At 36.1% G+C, this 20,264-nt stretch overlaps 1 protein-coding gene across 4 annotated transcripts in view; it reads right to left on the bottom strand.

Moving 5' to 3' along the window:
- Positions 1-828: 828 nt before the first annotated feature.
- Positions 829-20,264, bottom strand: part of PRKAA2 (protein kinase AMP-activated catalytic subunit alpha 2) — a 103,035-nt gene continuing 83,599 nt past the window's right edge. For all 4 annotated transcript variants that reach the window (XM_004368985.2, XM_023730511.1, XM_023730507.1 and 1 more), the window contains 3 exons: positions 10,875-11,379; positions 9,193-9,319; positions 829-7,636 (listed from right to left, as the gene is read on the bottom strand). In XM_004368985.2, coding sequence (XP_004369042.1) covers positions 7,398-7,636; positions 9,193-9,319; positions 10,875-11,379 — 871 coding nt within the window. In that variant the 3' untranslated portion in view covers positions 829-7,397. The remainder of the gene's footprint in view (positions 7,637-9,192; positions 9,320-10,874; positions 11,380-20,264) is intronic.

The following is a 20,264-nucleotide window of genomic DNA, read 5'->3' as shown; positions in this document are numbered from 1 at the left end:
CCGATTTCAACAGTTAAAAGTTTTTAAAATAAATATGTGATCAAGTGTTCCAATGGACTAATATATGGGATGTTTTTTTCCAAGATGGGCTAAGAAAGAACGAATGCAGGATGTTCTCGGAAAAAAAATTGAATAATTAATGTCAGATCTTACATTATCTTATGATTGCCATGGACATAACCTAATGGCTGTCAACTTTCAGTTTTATTTGTTGCACTCAAAATTCACTGTGTGATATTTAAGCATATAGAGAACACAACCACTCTTCCTCAAACAATATCATGATTACGGTTTAGAGTTCACAGTTCTATAACAATTTTACAATAAACACTCAAAACACTGTACAGCCATAGAGGTTTGTGAACAGTCTTGAGAGAAAGCTGTATTTTGGTACATTAAGGCAGCTTCAGCCAACACTTTAAGAAATTCTGAATATTTGCACAGCAAAAGACAAGTTTGATATTTGGATATTTGATGTTTTTAAGAAATTAAAAAGCAGTCATTTAAAATAAGAATGCCATAATTGTGAAGCTGTGGTCTTAAACATTTTTACCACTACATTAAAGTACCACATAAGACACACCTAAAATTCAAGGTACTCATCCTGTCAATATCAAAGATATCTGTATTTTTAAAAAGAAATAGATTTAAATTAAATATGGGGATGATAAACCCTGCATTTAAAGAGGGCCCTCCAAAGTTTCTCACACACATCTGTGAGGTAGGTTAAGTATTATCCACATTTTGTAGATGAGAAAACTAAATGAGGTTATGTGACCTGCTGCTGCCACAGCAACCAAATTCAGAATCAGATTGTTCTTAGCTCTGCAATATTTTTTTTTTTTAACAAATGTTTTAAAGTGTTGACATATAAAAATCGCTTATTCATTGCATTCATTTTAAAAACATAAGAAGGCAACCAAACTTTTACCACGGCGACTTAAAAAGCAAAGCAACATAAAAGAAATTAGACAAATACATTTAGTGAACAACTTCTGAGAGTGATAAGGTGAGGTCTGGCCAAAGGAACCTGAAGACAAACAGGCAAAAGCAAACAACTTGATCATTTGTTGGGGGCAGATCTAGGGAAAAATGAGGGGAATCAGAAAACAAGTAAAGAAAACACAGTTCAAACAGTTTTTGACTAATTATTACTGTCCCTATAATTTAAAGAGAAGGCACAATTTAAGTTTTTGTTCTGTTTTGAATTTTAGAACAATAGAAACATTTCTCTTTTCCATTCAGGTAAATGTTATCTATAAAAATGGCCTTTGTAACAAAACTTACTTAAAAGGAACTTTTAGCTATAAAAAAATGCACGCTTAAAATTAGAGCAAAAAATTAACCATACAATTCTTCTTGGCTAGAATGTTCCTGTTCCTCCTCAAAATTTTAAATCAACACAAAGTAGTAAACCTAGAATAATTGTTAACCTTGTCAAAATTCTATGTATGTTCAAAAAAGTTTTCATGATAACTTTATTTTTTTTCCTGGAAAGAGTGCTCTAAGATTTCCTTAATTGCACTTTAATTTTATAATTGGAATTTACTACCCTGCTTGTGCAAATAATCATGAGTTACTTCCATAAAATCGAAACTACTTTAGATACAAATCATAGTTACCAAAACTCGCATACACAGTCATAACTGCAAACTGGCATTGCTATGCAAGGCTGGCAGTAAACATTAACAGGCTCACAAAATTAATGCAAGTCCACAGTCTGATAACTTCTAGACTCAGCCTGATTCGTATCAGGCTATAGCTGAAGAAGTTTAATTAAAACTCAATCTGGTCTAGACTGTGGGTCCTGTTCTTCATGCTATTACTGCTCAGTGGCATCAAATGCATCATAATTATAGTAAGGATTCCAGCAACTTGTTTAAATAAGATTTTATATAATTTTTAAGGCTCTTCAAACATAAATTATATTGCAAAGTTTTATAAGGTTTAGGGGATATCAAGCTGATAATAATTAAGCAGTTCATGAATAGGAATAAACGCTATGAAAAGTGTTACATAATATGCATACAAAATGAAAAATTATCAATTTAGATAAACTTAATTTAGATAATAAAAAACTATAATAATTTAGATATAGGATGGGGCTAAGTTTCCTTTTTTAAAAAGATTGTGCTATAACAATCATGTAAATAAAATTACAGGAAGAATCATATCCTAGAAAGTTTTTTCAGTTTTTTTAAGCACCCTCAATAACTTAGAAGTACTTATAAAAATTAATATGCTAATCATAAATACTTCAGACAATTACACCTAGTTAGTACAATCAAGTGGTTCAAATAATTTAACTATATTTAGTTAAGACTACTTTATATCACTCTAAGACTTGAAAGCAATACATCTGTAATATTTTTATTACTCAACTACTCAGATGTTTCATTAATTTAGACTGTTCTTCCCAAGAAGGGTGGTTTGCTAAAGAGAACTTACCACTGCTGAACACTTACATGGCATAAGAGCTTTATGAAGAGCTTTCTAATCCCACTTCCTCATCTGGAAAATGTGACAATACCTTTTCTGGTTACCTCACAAACTTACTGTAATGTATTAAATGACCTCATAGATATCGAAGGGCTCTGGATCTAAAACTCACTATTAAAATGTATGAAACGTGTTCATCACTCCAAATTAGTAATGCTTTGCTTTATGTGTTATCTGCCAAGTGGACATCATACTTTAACATGCTTGGTTTGCTGAATGATTTTTTGCCATTTGTATTCCAGAGGGCAGCTGTATTTAGAAAGATTTCAAGTATTTACCTTTAAAATGCCTCACCAAATAAACACAGAACATTCACAGCAGTATAAAAACTCTAACTAAAAAGATATAAAAGGAAACACTAACACAAATCATATGAAAACGCAGAACTTTAAAGTTCAAAAGTACCATGTTGTTGTTGTTAGTTGCCATTGAGTCTATTCCGACTCATGGCGCCCCCATGTATGTAGTGTAGAACTGCACTATATAGGGTCCATTTGTGCCGCCCAGGGACTCTGAAGGTCTTTTAATCTATCCTTCTCATTTTAGGGGTTACAAAAATGAGATTCAACACTGGGTGTGACTTGCCAACAGATTGACTTATTCCTCATCCAGAGTTTTTAATAAAGATAGATCTCTGAGAACTACTGTTAAAATAAATTACATTTCCTATTTAAAAAGTCACAGGGTGGCAATCTGCTAAAGAAATGCCAGACTGAAAGGTTTGGGTCTTTAAAAACCAACAAACAAAACTATGAACTAGACTAGCATTTAGATATTAAGATTTCGTAGCAACTAACAGGATTTAAATTATTAACCAGTGAACAGACTAAGATGCAGTGTCTGTGGTGGGCATGTTCCAAGTTTTTACAGTTTATAAATGGAAAACGTGATGCTTATATTAACTCAGTATACTCCACATTAACAGAGGCTACAGATAAATCCAGCGAGTCAAAAGATCTGTTATAGTTGTCCATAATTATGTTCTAAATTATATCTCATCTAATATTAAAAGTCAATTTGTATTCCTTGAGTATAAACTGGCTAGGGAATAAGAGAAAGCAAGCCCTGAATCATGTAATTGTCATGGAAAATCTATTTGCAGAAAATGGAGAACTGTCTTTTCTACGAATTCCCTGACAGTAGAGACACTATTATTTCTCGTTAGTTTAGGATCCTGAATTCTCTTTATAACCAGCTAGTATCAAGGAATGCAAATACTAGGGCTTATAAAAGTGTCTGTTAAAAGGTTTGTTGAGCAAAACAAACAAAAAGTACCCAACTTGTAACAATCTGCCTATCTCCCTCCTTGCATGTTCAATTTGAGAAGTAGTCTGTTGTTACATTAAAGGATGACAGGAATTAGATCTAAATACAGTGTCCTATATAAAAGAATTTAGAAAATGTTCAATGACTGTACAAATTTTGGAAGTCAATGGTATGTCCATTACCCATAGAGCCATAAGCCTGAGTCACTAGCCCCTTATTCCTTTTTATAAGCAATCTTGTTTAAGGTTTCTCAGTCATCCATCAACACACACAAAAAATAAATTCTCCCAAACAATGCCACCACCTGATTAAGTAAATCAAGGTGCTATGAAACAAGTTGCAAACATATAAAATTCTACTTAGTCTTACATACGCTCAAGATGGACATGTCCTCAGGTTAAAATGAAATGCTTTTGACCTTCCTTCAACCAGATTCTCTATAACAACTGATAAAGGAAAGCAAAGGAAGTGCTATCTTAATTTCATTCTTAACTTCCCTAGTTATGGCAACTTGTGACAGCAATTTTCCTAAAAAAGTATTTTCCAAATTTGCCTTATCCCGTGGGATATTAAATTAAAAAAAAAAAAAAGTTTTTATGGTTAAATCAAGTTGGGAAAAGCAGGGTTAAACAAAGTCATGGAAGGACTTCTCAAAGCCCCTACTGTTCATACATATTGTCATCCTCAAGCAGGATTATAGCATGGAACATTTTCCAAACTTAATGGAATCTTTTTTTTTTGTTTGTTTGCAGAGCATTCTGGGAATGCTATTCTAGAACCAAATGGAGTCCATTTTCATGACATAGTCAAGGTCTTGTCTATAACCTAATAATAGAAGCTCTCTTCCAGAATCTTAACTGGATGAATTGTTCCAGATCTATCTACCCATATCCACAATTAACCAGTTTACAAGATTGAAATGTAGGAAGTAATTTTGAGTTAGCAACTGATTCTTTCCCTCTCCCTGCCCATCAGCAACAAAAAGTTCCTATTGTACTGGACTGAACCTCCTGAAATCTCTCTACAAACCAATTTCCTATACCATCTAGATTTACAGAATGGTTGTGCTTTAAAAACTTCAACATACAAGAACCAAAACCGAGACCCTTGGTTTTCCTAAGATTCAACAGGTAACTATCAAGTTGTGCATGATGATTTATATGATAATCATTCATATTAAAAGTAATTTTGATATGATTAAGTTTCTAATATGTGATTTATTAGACTAACGAAGCTAAAATGCCACTGGATTCCTTCCTGCTTGTTCTCCACCTTCAAAATTGTGGATGTTGTCCTTGGGGATAAGGAATCAGATTAATTCCTTATTTCTCAGGTCATTCCATTCACAGGCAGATATTATGAAGTGGCCCTATTTTTCCCAAAAGAGGTATTTACACATTTGGAGAAGCCAAAATTATGCCATATCTGCAATGCACATCAGACTACCGCCACGGGGCTGCATGTCGTTGTTAGTCGCCATTGAGCCAACTCCGACTCATGAAGACCCCACGTGTGCAGAGCAGAACTGCTCCATAGGGTTTTCAAGGCTCTGTGTGACCTCTGAGAAGGAGATCACCAGGTCTGTCTTTCAAGGCGCCTCTGGGTGGGTTCAAACCACCAACCTTTCGGCTAGTAGTGGAGCGCTTACCTGTATGCACCACCCAGGGGCTCTAGCAGGACTGCTTCTTGTTATTGTTGTCACTGAGTCAGTTCAACTCATGGGGACAGGACTGCTTACCCCTATTTTACAAAAAAACACTAAAAAGTACCCCTTGATGCCACTAGATGGCAACCTTTCAAAGGTTAAAATCAAAACATCTCAAATGGCAACCCCTGCCCTCTTTCCCAAATTGACAAATAAGGATTCCTTTTATTTTGATATTAAGAAGTTGGACTTACAAGTTACTTAACACCATTTTTTAAAAGTTCTACAAAACAATATGAGTAGGTGACACAATGCAATCTCTTCATTCAAAAACTATTTAAAGATAAAAATACTTGTCTTCCATAAATAAACCCAGGAGAAATTTGGTCTAACATTCTCATTTGCTTCTTGGTAGAAAATACATTATTTTTGGCAAAGATAAACCCGTCGAGGCAATGCCACTTTTTGTTTTTAAGTGCTTAATCGTCTCTAGGTAAGTCTGGTGAATGTGATTGTTAACTATATTAAATTAATAAATACAAATTAGATAAATTACACATAATTTAAAAATTAAATATTTTTACTAAAACAAAAAATAAGCAATTAGCTATTATCTACTCTGCTGTATATAGTTGTTTTTGTTTTGTTTTTTTAACCTTAAAAATAACCTGTACGAAGCAAATCAAACAAAACCTGTTTGGTTTTCCTTTAAAAGCACTGATGTGTGAATACATATATGTATATATGTAAACAACACACATATTTATTCAAGAGAATTTTTTAAAAATGTTTTAAGGCTTCCCTGCCCTATCAGGTGCAACAGTGAAGGTCACAGCCTATTAAGCTTTGGAAGGACACAAAGGCCCTCAGGGCCAGAACAGTGTTTTCAAATTGAATGATTAGCAACCAAGATAGAGAACAAGGAAAGGGAAGAAGATAAGATTTAAAAGCTAAGTCACTCAACCACTGAGGATCAATCAATGAACAAAACCAACGGTGACTAAGGAAGGTTGGGGGTCTGGGGAGTTGCAAGAACAAACTCAAATTTCCAAAAAAGAATTAGCATTGTGGGATGCAAGAGAACCCTAACACTCCCCACAAACACATACACATGCACACTCAGTAAGAGAACAAAGATAAGAGTTTTCTTTTAAGAGGTCACTGCTATTTTTTGTTTCATTTAACCATTTTACCCTTCTTGGTGAAGTGCAAAATTAAACAGAACCAAAAAGAATTTGAGAAAGGTAGGTTTTGAAGGCTTGTGAAGTTTATAGAAAAGACAAAACTTGTTGCAACTCCAGATGTTCCAATACATTGTTCAGGGAGATCTCAAAACCCTGAGTTAGTTAAAGCTGTTTTTAAGGAACTTGGAAATTGTGGTAACCTTTTAAAGGACCACAGCCCTTCCACCGAACATTAGGCAGTATTTGCAAAAACTGCTAGAAGAACTTAGCTTCTGAAATTCTGAGGTCAGTCTTTTTAAAGATTTCAACATTTACATACTATCTTACTAATGGTTGCTTTATTTTTTACCTTGTGCAAGAGAACGGGAGGCATAAACATAGCTTAAAGCCTGCTGAATTTTAGGAAATAAACTGGATTTACCTATACCAAACAATAAAGCAAGGGGGTGTTGCCAAACCCTCAGATTGAGATGGGTCATCATTGAAAGTGTGTTACTCATACTGCAGTGAAGTGACAATTTTAAATTAACAATAATCTGCATTATTGTTCACCTCTTAAAGAAGCTGCCTATGTGAACTTATCATAGGCAAAACAGAATTACAGGTTTCAGCAGGTAAATCAAATGTCACATTTTTTTGTTTTCAGTTATTTCAATGGCATTGACTGTCACCTAGAGATATTTGTATCTCTCAATTAGTATTGCAGAGTATGTGATACCCAGTAGTGAGTAAGATAATAATTTCAAGAATATATATGATTTTCACAGTGCAATAACAGAAAGACAGAGACTAGAGACAGATCATCAACGGGCTAAAGTAGTGATCAGACTGGCACACATTTCAAAAAAATCCATGGTGTGACTGCCCAGGCGAGGTGGAACTGAAGACAACGTGCTCCCGGTCAAGGAGCCAGTAAGAGAGCCAGAAAGTGAATGGCTCTCTGCAGTTGTGGAATCAAAACTTGACCTTGGTCTATGTAAGCCAGCAGCAGAACAGGAACGCTGAGGTGTTGAGGAACCAGACCTCTGCTCCACCACTTCATCTGAAATGGGACCGAAAAACAATTTTATGAAAGGTGTATTTGCTCCAGCCCCTCTATGAAATTGCTATAGTCAGAACATGAAGTAAGCAAATATATCTGTGTTGGAGCCACTCTATAATGAATGTCACCATTTCAGTATTTTAGGAGTAGAAGTGGCAATACCTCTTCCCTCCTGCAATCATGGCCGACAACACTAATCAATCACATTTCCACACAGACAAAATGTGGCCTAAATCTTTCTCAACGTAGTACTGGTCGTTAACCTTGAAATCAAACCTTGAAGAAAGCACATCCTTGGCTGCTTGTTTTCTTGCTGTGTATCAACAAAAAAAATTAAGATAAAAACAAAAGCTACCATCTTACCAAACTAAAAAAAAAAAAAAAAAACCCATTGCCGTCAGGCTGATTCTGACTCATAGTGACCCTATAGGACAGAGAAGAACTGCCCCATAGGGTTTCCAAGGAGCCACTGGTGGATTCAAATTGCTGACTTTTTGGTTAGTAGCTGTAGCTCACTGTAGCTCTTAACCACTGTGCCACGAGGGCTCTCTAAAACAAGTGCCAGACACTGCCATGACTCAGATTCGAACCAAGGTTGCCGTGGCCACAATGGAGAGTACTAACCACTATATAATCACGGTGAGCCACAAACATACTAGCAAGTGGTTCTGAAACTTCACTGCATATTGGAATTACCTGGGCGGGGGGGGGTTGGAGGGTGGCGGTGGTGGGGGAATCTTGTTAGAAATGTAGATTCCAAGCTTCCCAGAACCCATCTCCATAGATTATATTTTGATAGGTCTGGGGTGATTCCCAAAAATCTGCAGTTTAATCAGGACGCTAGGTAATTTTCATGAAAGTAGTCTGGGGACATACAAGCACTGTTATAACTGGTGGCAGTTCAAAAATAAAATTAAAATTTCGGTTTAAAACAAGTTCCCAAAGTCTAAATTCATTTCCACTTTTGTCCACCCAGCACCTGACCCTTGGTTCATTCTGTTTTTATCCCACTTGGGCCTCTGAACTGAATCATCATATTTGTTTGACCCAGGTTTGACTCTTGGCACACACTAAATACTTGGGCCTGGCCACTTTCCCTGACTCCTTTGGCTCCTAGATTACTATGGGTACCAAAGTCCAACCCAAATTCCAGGACTAGTCTATTTCGTCACTTTGGGCCACTGAGATGAGGAATACTGACAAAGGAGGAAGTTCAGGTATTACAATGCTAACAGTAAGAGAATATGAGTGGAGAAATGGTACAAAGAGCCTGAAAACATCAGCCAATTGTAGATAAAAATTGCTTTCCTGTTGTTCCTTATTTTTTCTCTGCCGTCAACACTCAAATGACTTTTTTATGCCAAGGAAGCACTTCTTTTGAGTAAATTATATTCCCCATGTCTTCAGTTCTTTTCATTTCACTTATATTTTGGTTAAATCTAGATTACTTAAAAACTAGGATAGAAGACCCACCATGCCTTTGAAATGATTTTAATATCTTGTCAACTGGTGCCAAGGTTTATCTTTTCGAACCTCATGCCTGCATAGCTTCTTACCATCAATGCTTTTAAAATCCAAAAGATAGCTTCTGTTGTCAACCAGGTAAAGCTGTAAGCTCATTTTCACATAATTGCCAGTCACTGGATTCTTTCTTCTTACCCGAAGATGATATGTATTCACCACCTAAAATGAGAAATCCTCTTTTAGGAAAAAACAATAAAAATACCAAACTACAAAATGCTTCCTTTCTTATTGCAAAGAATGTAAAAAACAAATAACTGATAGGGTTGGGAGTAGGGAAGGAATTCCTAAATGATTTTTTTTTTTTAAAATAGGTAGTTTACTTTGGAGGCATTGATGGTTCAGTGGTAGAATTCTCACCTTCCGTTGTGGGAGATCTGGGTTCAGCTCCCCACAAATGCACCTCATGTGCAGCTACCACCGTCAGTGGAGTTTTGTGAGTTGCTATGATGCGGAACAGGTTTCAGAAGAACTTCTAGACTAAGATGGAGTAGGAAGAAAGGCCTGGTGATCTACTTCCAAAAATCAGCCAGTGAAAACCCGAATCACAACAATCCAGTCTGCAACTGATCATGGAGATGGCGCAGGACTAAGATAGTGTTTCATTCTGTTGTGCACGGGGTCGCCATGAGTCGGGGGCTGGCTCAATGGTAACCAACAACAGTTTACTCTAGTATTTGTTTAATCCCCAAATACTATAGCACTTTTAGTGTATAGCAATTAAAATCTAAAGGAAATTTAGAGATTATATACAGTCTAATAACATTCATTCCAGATATACATCTACTCTAAAACATCAATAATAATTTTGGTTGTCCAGCCTCTGCTTGGACACCTTCACCTAATAAATATGGAGTAGAAGGAATAAAGTGGAACTAACATTAATGGCTTATATCAGGCACTGTAACAGGTACTGTCACAAAATTTATGTATCACAATAATGCTGTGAAGTAGGTATTTATTGAGAAAACTGTAGTATAGATGATAATTCTGGGTTTTCAAAACATATAACAAGTTAGTTCAAAATAAATTTCATAGTCCACAAAAAAGGAACAAGAGGGAAGGAGGCATCTGAAATGAAAAAATGCTTTCCCTCCCACATATATTCAAATAGAATTGAAATTAACTACTAATTTTTTTTTAAAAGTAAAATGTGAGCTGAGAGTAAGGAAAATATGCCATAACTAAGGATAAAAGCACCAGTCAAATAAGAGTTTTTCTCAGTCTAGAGAAAAGTAGTTACTGACTGAATAAACATGTGCTGTTGGTATACTCTGTATTGACTACTAGCTGTCACAGTCACCAAAAAAACAAGCAAACAAACAAACTGCATTTAAAAAAGAGAGAACATGAAAGCACACTATCTGTGAAGACTCGGGACTTTTTGTTGTGATGCTGCATGGGCTATTTTGTCAGGTGATTTCAAGCTGGTTACTGTTTCTTGGCCAGGAATGCTATTTTACAATTCAAAATAGGTAGGTCCACAACATCATCAGCTTTTCATGCTTATAGAGGTTCATTTCTTTTGTTTTGAATGAACACAGTGTATTATTAGAAATAATGGGATTCATCAGCCAGAAGTATCAAGACCACTAAATTTATATCTAAATTAAAAACAACTTTTTACTGACCTTAATACTCAACTCAGCAGTTCAACAGCTCACTATATACGATAAATGGTTTCTACAAATTATCTTAATGCACTACAATGTCCTACCTTCCACTCAAAATCCAGCTGCTTCATAGCTCGGTAAACTTCAGCCATAATGTCATACGGTTTGCTTTGACTTCGAATTCCAAGATGCCACTTGGCTTTTTTCACAGCTAAAGGTTTGGGTTTCGTCGTGTTCAGTGCATCCAATGGACATCTTGCTTTGGGGCTGTCTGCTATAAGAGGTGGCATCCTTTCTGGATGAGGTTTCAGTCCTGGGGGAATATGCATGGCACTATCATCCATAAAAGAACTAGTTGGGGGACTAGAGGCGAGGTAGAACTCACTGGCTTGGTTCATTATTCTCCGATTGTCAATGATAAGATGATAAGCCACTGCAAGCTGGTCTTGAGGGTCACCACTATATAAACTGTTCATTACTTCTGATTCTGTACACTCAAATTTTTCACACACTTCTTTCACAGCCTCATCATCAATGACGTTAGCATCATAGGAGGGGTCTTCAGGAAATAAGTAACTGGGCAAATCTTGTTTAAACCATTCATGCTCTCTAGGAAAAATACCACAATACACTATTGTAAGAACATGCTCTGGTAAGTCCTAAATAATTTAGACACGGGGAAATAAGGCATAATAGAATCAGAAAGACACAGTCTCTAGTACTAGCTCTGCTACTTACTAGCTATGTGATCTTGGGCAAGTTAATTAACCTCTACTCTTGAATAACTATGGTTATTCAGACTTGGGTATTAGGCTGACATTTTCTTGAAAATGAACAAAGTGAGCCTCTCACTTCAAGGAAACCAACTGACAGTATTTGTAGTCAATGACAAAATTCCAGCTTTCAAGCAAAAATATAGAATTTTAGATAATCGTGTCCACCACCTTGAGCCCTGACAACTTCTCAATACTCAAGGACTTTTCTGATGAGACTGGTGTTGATAATAAATATTTTTTTATATTGTATAATGAAATGTATTGTCATATTTTCCAAATGACCAATGCATGATGTTACAGAAGCATACACAGGTAAAAGATATATTCAGGATGCAAGGTAGACCAGTGGATTTTAATATAATAATTAACATTCATTGGTGTGTTTTCTGGTTTGATATTGCAACTAACACATTAATCTAAAGTGTAATATTAAAGAAGAATATCCACAATTACCTTAAAGGCTATTAAAATAATCCTCTTTTTTCCAACTATATATCTGAATGAGGCCAGATTTTCATTATACAGACTTCAACTATTACAACGTATTACAAAAGACTGAATGAAAAAGTAAACACGGGAAGCCAACTGCTGTCTTTGATTAAGCCAAACAGTAAGGGAATTTGCAAAAATATAAAATAATGCCACTTTTTTCATCTTTTTTGTTTTGGAAAATATAATTATTTTCCATAAAAGATGTTATTTAGATTAACATGTAATGGGTTTATTATTTTTTATTTTTAAATAAATAAATGTTTTTAATTTCTAAACTGGTTAAGAGCTTGGCTGCTAACAAAAAAGGCTGGCGGTTTGAATCCACCAGCTGCTCCTTGGAAACCCTATGGGGCAGTTCTACTCTGTCCTATAGGGTCAATGTGAGTCGGAATTGACTCAACGGCAACAGGTTTGGTTTTTATATATATAGTAAATATTGATAGATATAACCTACATTACCTAAAAAATTCTTTGGGGTCCTTGATAATTTTTAAGGGTGTAACAAGGTACTAAAACCAAAAAGTATGAGAACTACTCTCCTAAATCTTGTTTTCTCACGCTTCTGGGCCTTTCCACATATTACTATTACTATTGCTACCCTAGAATATCCCACCCCTTTTCATCTGTCTGACTAACATGTACTACTCCTTCACAGTTGTTGAAGTACTGCTGCATGGTAGATTTGGGCACCCTCTCAGGTAACTTCAGATTAATATATATTTTGCCTGAGTGCTTTCTATTCACTGATGAATACATTTATGAATATTTATTATTTATATACATATAATTTATATAACATTTAATTTATAATTATAAAAATATTTGTATACATAATGTATATAATAATTCATATAATATTTACTATGAGGACATACTCTGGGCAAAAAGACACAGATTTTCTCTTCAAAGAGATCATATTCTAGTCAGACATAGATTAAACAAATACAAAAATAAATACATAGTTACAAATATACAAATTCTCTGATAAAACCTGTGAATGGAAAAGAGGGTACAATGACAGCATATAATGGAGGGGTCAAAAACAATAATAATAATAATGTGATGATGATGATGCTACTGCAATATTTCAAGTGAGAAATGATGGTGTGCCAGATCCTGAGGATATATATGCAAAGATGAAACTTCCACAGCCTCATGTAAATATTTCTATTGTAACATATATTATGCTTTCTTATAACTGTTGAGTTTTTCTTAATCTTCTCCAGTAAACTGAGAGCTCCCTGAAACAGGGATCATGCCCTATGTCTCTTCCCCAGTAACCAGTAGAGTTGATGGAACAGAGTAATGCTCAATAAATGCTGAATAAGAAAAAGATGAATCAACATATGAAGTATAAAGACAAAAATGAATTCATCAATATGTGCTTTTTTGCTATATCATAATAAGCACCAAATAAACATCTACTAATCAAAAAGACTAAGACAGATAATATTTTTCAAAAGAAATAACAGAAGACAAGAAGTTGTGTTACATGTCTAAGATTTTTAAAATATTAATGACAAATGAGGAAGATAAGTACTTTCAAAACGGATTCTAAAAATCACTCCTCCATAAAAGCAATAAGAATACTGGCAAAAAAATTCAAAATCAACTTTTTAAGAACTCTGGAAATTAACCAAAGGCTTACAATAATCTGAGGAGTATTTACTCAAGAAAATCAGCTGAATCTTGTTAAGAACAGTGACTTATACAACATTTTAACTTGCCTTATTCCCATTCCCCTTTTCCCAGCTCCACAGCACCCTTAAAATCCAATAGCCTCACAAACATGGTAGCCATGAAAACTAGTAGCTTACCAATAATTGAGGGGTGAAGGGGTATAGAATAGGTTTGGTGTTCCCCAAAAGTTCCATCTCCAGAGAACTGTCATTATTTGATCTGTCTGACAATCCCCTGGAAATTCCTACTCACAAGCTTGTCTTGACTTGACTCAGAGTTCATTCACTGCAGACAGTCTGCTCCCTGGGGCATTTGTCAAAAACAATCAACGGCAACTGTTTAAGGTTACACCTGCCTGAGGTGGCAATAACAGCTGCGGCAAACAAGAAGTTGACAAAAAATTTTAAAGAAAAAGTTAGAGAAAAATAGTTAACATAGAGGACTTTGAGAAACTCTGACATAGTCCTAGGAACCAAGAAGGCCACACATATATGCAGCACTAGTGTGCATGCCAGGAAAGAGCTGAGAAGGCCCTAATATCTCGCCACTGGCTGACTTTGATGCTCTGTACAAGGAGGAAGTGAAGCCTAAGGCACAGTTATAAACTGCCTGCTGGAGCACTAAAGAGATACTCCAAAATGCACAGAGTGCCTCAGCAAAGGCTGGGAGACTTATTAAGACATTTCTCTGTAGAATCATTAGTTGATCACTAAGCTAACCTACCAGACACTTCATTGGCCACACAAAGAATACAGACTAAGGGAATTAGTTCAGGAAAATCACTAAACAAACCAACAGGAGCAACAACAACAAATCCTGGGGAAAGGGGGAATCTGACTTCTAAAGTTGTCAAGTTATATTATTAAAATGTCCAGATTTCAACAAAAGATTAGGAGATATGCAAAGAAATAGAAAAGTATGGAATATACACAGGGGAAAAAAATCACCAATAGAAATGGTCCCTGAGGAAGCTCAGACATTGGACTTAGTTGACAAAGATTTTAAATCAGCTATTATAAATATGTTCAAAGAACTAAAAGAAACCACATCTAAAAAACTAAAAGAAAGTATGTGAACGTCTTACCAAATAGAGATAGAAATTTACAACAAAGAAACAAACAGAAATTATAGAGTTGAAAGTATAACTTAAATGAAAAATTAACTTGAGGAGCTCAACATCAAATCAGAGCTGGCAGAAAACAGAATCAACACACTTGAAGATGAAATCAATTAAGATTATCTCGTTTGAGGAACAGAAGGAAAAGAATGAAGAAAAATGCACAAACTTCAGAAACCTGTAGGACACCATCAAACAAACCAACATATGCATAATGGGGAGTCCCAGAAGGAGAAGAGAGAGAGGAAAATGGACAGAAAGAATATCCGAAGAAATAATGGCTGAAAATTTCCCAAATTTTATGAAAAATATTAAACCCATCCAGGAAGCTCAATTAATTTCTTGTTTTGTATTATAATGTCAGATAAATGCAAAAACATCCACACCTAGACACATCATAATAAAACTGTCAAAAATCAAAGACAAAGAAAGAATCTTGAAAGCAATGTGCGGGAAGCTACTCCTCACATAAAAGGGATTCTTAATGAGATAAACAGATGATTTCTCATCAGAAACCTTGGAAGTCAGAAGCACTAGAAAGGCATATCCGAAATGCTGAAAGAAAAAAAAAAAATGACCGTCAACCATGAATTCAATATCCAGCAAAATTATCCTTCAAAAATAGAGGAGAAATTACGATATTTCCAGTTAAATAAAAACTGATTTATCACTAGCAGACATGCTCTACAAGAAGTAATAAAAGGCATCCTTAAGGCTGAAATGAAATGACGTTAGACGGTAAACTAAATCTACATGAAGAAGTAAAAAGCACAGGTAAAGGTAACCACATAGGTAAATAAAAAAGATAGTGTGTTTTGTTTGTAACTCTTGTTTTCTTCTATCTGATTTAAAAGACAACTGTATAAAGCAATAATTATAAAACTGTTGATGGGCTTATAATGTATAAAGATGCAATTTGTATGACATAATAGCACAAAGGATGGGGGGAAGGAATGGAGCTATAGAGGAGCAAAAGCTTTTATACACTATTAAAATTAAGTTGGTATTAGTCTTAACTAGACTGTTATAAGTTAAAATGTTAATTGTATTTTCCAGGACAACCACTAAAAAAATTAAAAAAATAGAAAAAGAAATGATAAAGGAATTAAAATGGTATACTAGATAATACCCATTTCACAAAAAGAATATAATAATGGAGGAACAGAGGAACAAAAAGAGCTAAGATATATAAAAACAAATAGCAAAATGGCAGACATACATCCTACCTCACCACAGTAAACACATTAAATGAATTAAACACTCCAAGCAAAAGGCAACAATTGATAGATTAAAAAATATATGATTCAACCATATGTTGCCTATAAGAGACATGCTTTAGATTCAAAGACACACATAGGCTTAAAGTAAAAGGATGGAAAATGATATACCATGCAAACAATAATGAAAGGAGAGCTAGAGAGGCTATACTAATATCACATAATATAAACTTACCACTAAAATTGTTGTTAGCGACAAAAGACATTTAATAATAATGTAAGAGTCAATCCATCAAGAAGAAATAATAATTATAAGAATGTATGCATACACAGAGCTGCAAAACAATTCTGTGAAGCAAAAATTCACAGAACTGAAGGGAGAAATAGATAATTCAAAAATAGTAGTTGGAGACTTCAATACCTCCCTTTCAATAATGGATAAAACAACTAGAAACAATATCAACAAGGAAATGGAAGACTTGAACAACACCATAAACCAACTAGACCTAATGGATACTGATAGAATCCTCCACCCAAAAACTACAGAATACACATTCTTCTCAAGTGTACAGGGAACAGTCTTCAAAATAGACCATAAGTTAGGCTGTAAAATAATTCTCAACAAATTTAAAACAGCTGAATTCATACAAGTGCGTTCTCTGACGACAATGGAATAAAATTAGAAGAAATCACAAGGGAAATTATAAAACACGGCAATAAACAAAAACACAACATACTAAAACTTATGGAATACAGCTAAAGCAGCTCAGAGGGAAATCAATAACCTAAGATCTCAAATTGATAACCTAATCTTTCACCTTAAAACAATAAAAGAGCAAATTAAACCCAAAGCAAACAGAAGGAACGAAACCATAAAGCTAAGGGTGAAAATGAATAAGACAATAGAAAAATAGAGGAAATCAACAAAGCCGAAAATTGATTCCTTGAAAAGATCAACAAAGTTGACAAACCCTTCAGCTAGAAAGAAAAGCACAAGAAGAATCAACTAACTAAAATCAGGAATGAAAGAGAGGGCATTATTACCAAATTTACGGATATAAAAAGGATTATAAGGGAATACTATGCGCCAACAAATGAGATAAACTAGAGGATATGGACAACTTTCTATAAAGGAAGATACAAACTACTGAAACTGATTCAAGAAGAAATAGAAAATATAAATAGACCTACAACAAATAGATTTAATTAGTAATCAAAAAACTTTCCACAAAGAAAAGCCTAGGCCCAGTTTCCCTGGTGAATTCTACCAAGCGTTTAAAGTATTAACACCAATCCTCCAAAAAATCATTCAAAAAACAGAAGAGAGAACACTTCCCACCTCTTCCGTGAGTCCAGTATTACCCTAATTCCAAAACCAGACAAAGATATCACAAGAATACACACCAATATTCCTTATGAATATAGCCATGAAAATCTTAAACAAAATTCTAGCAAACTGAATCCAGCAGCATATTAAAAAGATTATATACCATGATCAAGTGGGATTTATCCTAGGAAAGCAAAAGGTTCAAAATACAAAAAATAAGTCAATATAATACAACACTGTTATGGATTGAATTGTGTCCCCCCAAAATTTTTTGTCAACTTGGCTAGGCCACGATTCCCAGTATTGTGTGATTATCCACCTTTTTGTCATCTAATGTGCTTTTCCTATGTGTTGTAAATCCTGCCTCTATGACGCTAATGAGGTAGGATTAGAAGCAGTTATGTTAATGAGGCAGAACTCAGTCTAAAAGATTAGGTCATGTTTTAACTCAATCTTTTTTGAGATATAAAAGAGAGAAGTGAGCAGAGAGATAAGGGGACCTTAAATCACCAAGAAATAAGAGCCAGAAGAATAGCACATCCTTGGACCCAAGGTCCCTGCACTGAGAAACTCCTCAACCAGGGAAGACTGATGACAAGCACCTTCCCCCAGAGCTGACAGACAAAGCTCTCCCCTGGAGCTGGCACCCTGAATTTGGATTTCTAGCCTCCTAGACTGTGAGAGAATAAACTTCTCTTTGTTAAAGCCACCTGCTTGTGGTATTTCTGTTACAGCAGCACTAGATAACTAAGACAGAATTTGGTACTGAGAGAGTGCGGTAGCAGTTTTGAAGCTGAATGGATACAAGCTGGAAGAGTTTTAGATTTTAAGATTGCCTTGAAGAGACTGTTGGTGGAATTATGAACATCAAAGGCAATTCTGGTGAGGACGCAGAAGGAAGTAAAGCTGATACACTGGAAACAGTGCAGACAGCAAAGCAGCAGCAGCAGAGAAACTGCTGCAGAAGAGGAATGTAAGCAGCAGAGAAGCAGTAGCAGCAGAACCAGGAGACCAGCGCAAGACAGCACGGGAGGCGACCCACGGAACAGGAGAGCTGAGTGTCTTTGCATAGGAGGCTTCCTGATAGGGGAGGGGGGGTGCCTCTGGGCACTTATCGGTGGAGCTAGGCTTGCCGATTCATGGAGCAAGAGAGCGGAGTGCCTTCTGGCCAAAGTTTACTGGCATAGTGAGGTGCTTCCAGGCACTTATCAGTGGAACTAAAGAGCTTTGGAACACTTGCCCCAGCAGGGCAGACGCAGGCGGTAAGGTCTGAGGGGCTGAGAGGGCAAGGAACCAGGAAGCAGAATATGAAGAGACAAGGAACACAGGAAGCAAAACTGCCTCAGTCTCAAAAGGGTGGAGTCGTCACTCAGATGGACTAGCAAATGGGGCTTCCCAAGGGCGAAGGAGCAGGTTGTCATTCCAGTGGGCCTGGAAAGCAGAGCTGAAGACCAGGGCCAAGGGACCACCACTCAATCTGGAGAGTGTGGCCAATACCTAGAGTCTGGAGGATGGGACCACTGTCTAAATGGTCTCAGAGTACAGAGGATTATTTTCAAGGCTTGACGCTAATGTAATGCATTCTGCTGACTTGCCTGGTGCCTCTTACCCCTTCTTTCCCTCCAATTTTTCCCATTTGTAATGGAAATATCTACTTTGTGCCTGTTCCATCATTGTACTTTGGAAGCAGATAACTTATATTCTAGATTTCACAGCTGAAGAGGAAATTTTGCATTTTTGGACTTGGAGTTAATGCTGTGATATATGGGGTGAATCAAATGTTTTATATGTGGCAAGGACATGAATATTGGGGGGCCAAAGGGTGGAATATTATGGATTGAATTGTATCCCCCCAAAATTGTGTCAGCTTGGCTTGGCCATGATTCCCAGTATTATGTGACTGTTCAGCTTTTTGTCATCTGATGTGATTTTCCTCTGTGTTGTAAATCCTGCCTCTATGATGTTAATAAGGCAGGATTAGGGGCAGTTATGTTAATGAAGCAGAAATCAGTCTACAAGATTAGATTGTGCCTTAAGTCAATCTCTTTTTTTATTTTCTTATTGTACTTCAGGTGAAGGTTTACAGAACAAATATTTTCTCATTAAACAGTCAGTACACATACTGTTTTATGATATTGGTTAACAACCCTGCGACATGTCAACATGCTCCCTTCTCATCCTTGGAGGACCTCTTTTTTTTTTTTTTAGTGAAAGTATACAGAGCCAAAGATACACCATTTCAAAAATTTCTACATGTACAATTCAGTGACATTGATTACATTCTTCCAGTTATGCTGCTATTCTCACTTTAAATGAAGGTTTACAGAACAAAATAATTTCTCATTAAACAGTTAGTACACATATTGCCCTATGACAATGGTTAAGAACCCCACTACATGTCATCACTGTCCTTACTCAACATTGGGTTCCCTTTTACCAGCTTTCCTGTCCCCTCCTGCCTTATAGTCCTTGTCCCTGGACTGCTGTGCCTCATTAGTCCCATTTTGTTTTATTGGGCTGCCCAATCCCCGGCTGAACGGTGAACCTTGGGAGTGACTTCAACACTGAGCTAAAAGGGTGTCCAGGGGCCATAGTCTCAGGGTTTCTCTAGTCTCTGTCAGGCCAGTAAATCTGGTCTTTTTTGTGTGTGTTAGAATTTTGTTCCACATCCTTCTCCAGCTCTGTCCAGAGCTCTCTGTTGTGATCCCAGTCAGAGCAGTCAGCGGTGTTAGCCAGGCACCATCTAGCTGTACTGGACTCAGTCTGGTGGAGGTCTTGGTAGCTGTGGTCCGTTAGTTCTTTGGACTAATTTTTTCCTTGTATCCTGTTCTCTTCGTTCTCCCTTGCTCCCGAAGGGATGAGACCAGTGGAGTATCTTAGATGGC

Source organism: Trichechus manatus, unplaced genomic scaffold, assembly GCF_000243295.1.
Source record: "Trichechus manatus latirostris isolate Lorelei unplaced genomic scaffold, TriManLat1.0 scaffold00003, whole genome shotgun sequence".
Classification (NCBI taxonomy): Eukaryota; Metazoa; Chordata; class Mammalia; order Sirenia; family Trichechidae; genus Trichechus; species Trichechus manatus.
Note: the sequence above shows the minus strand (reverse complement) of the source record. Positions and strands in the feature narration are given on the sequence as shown.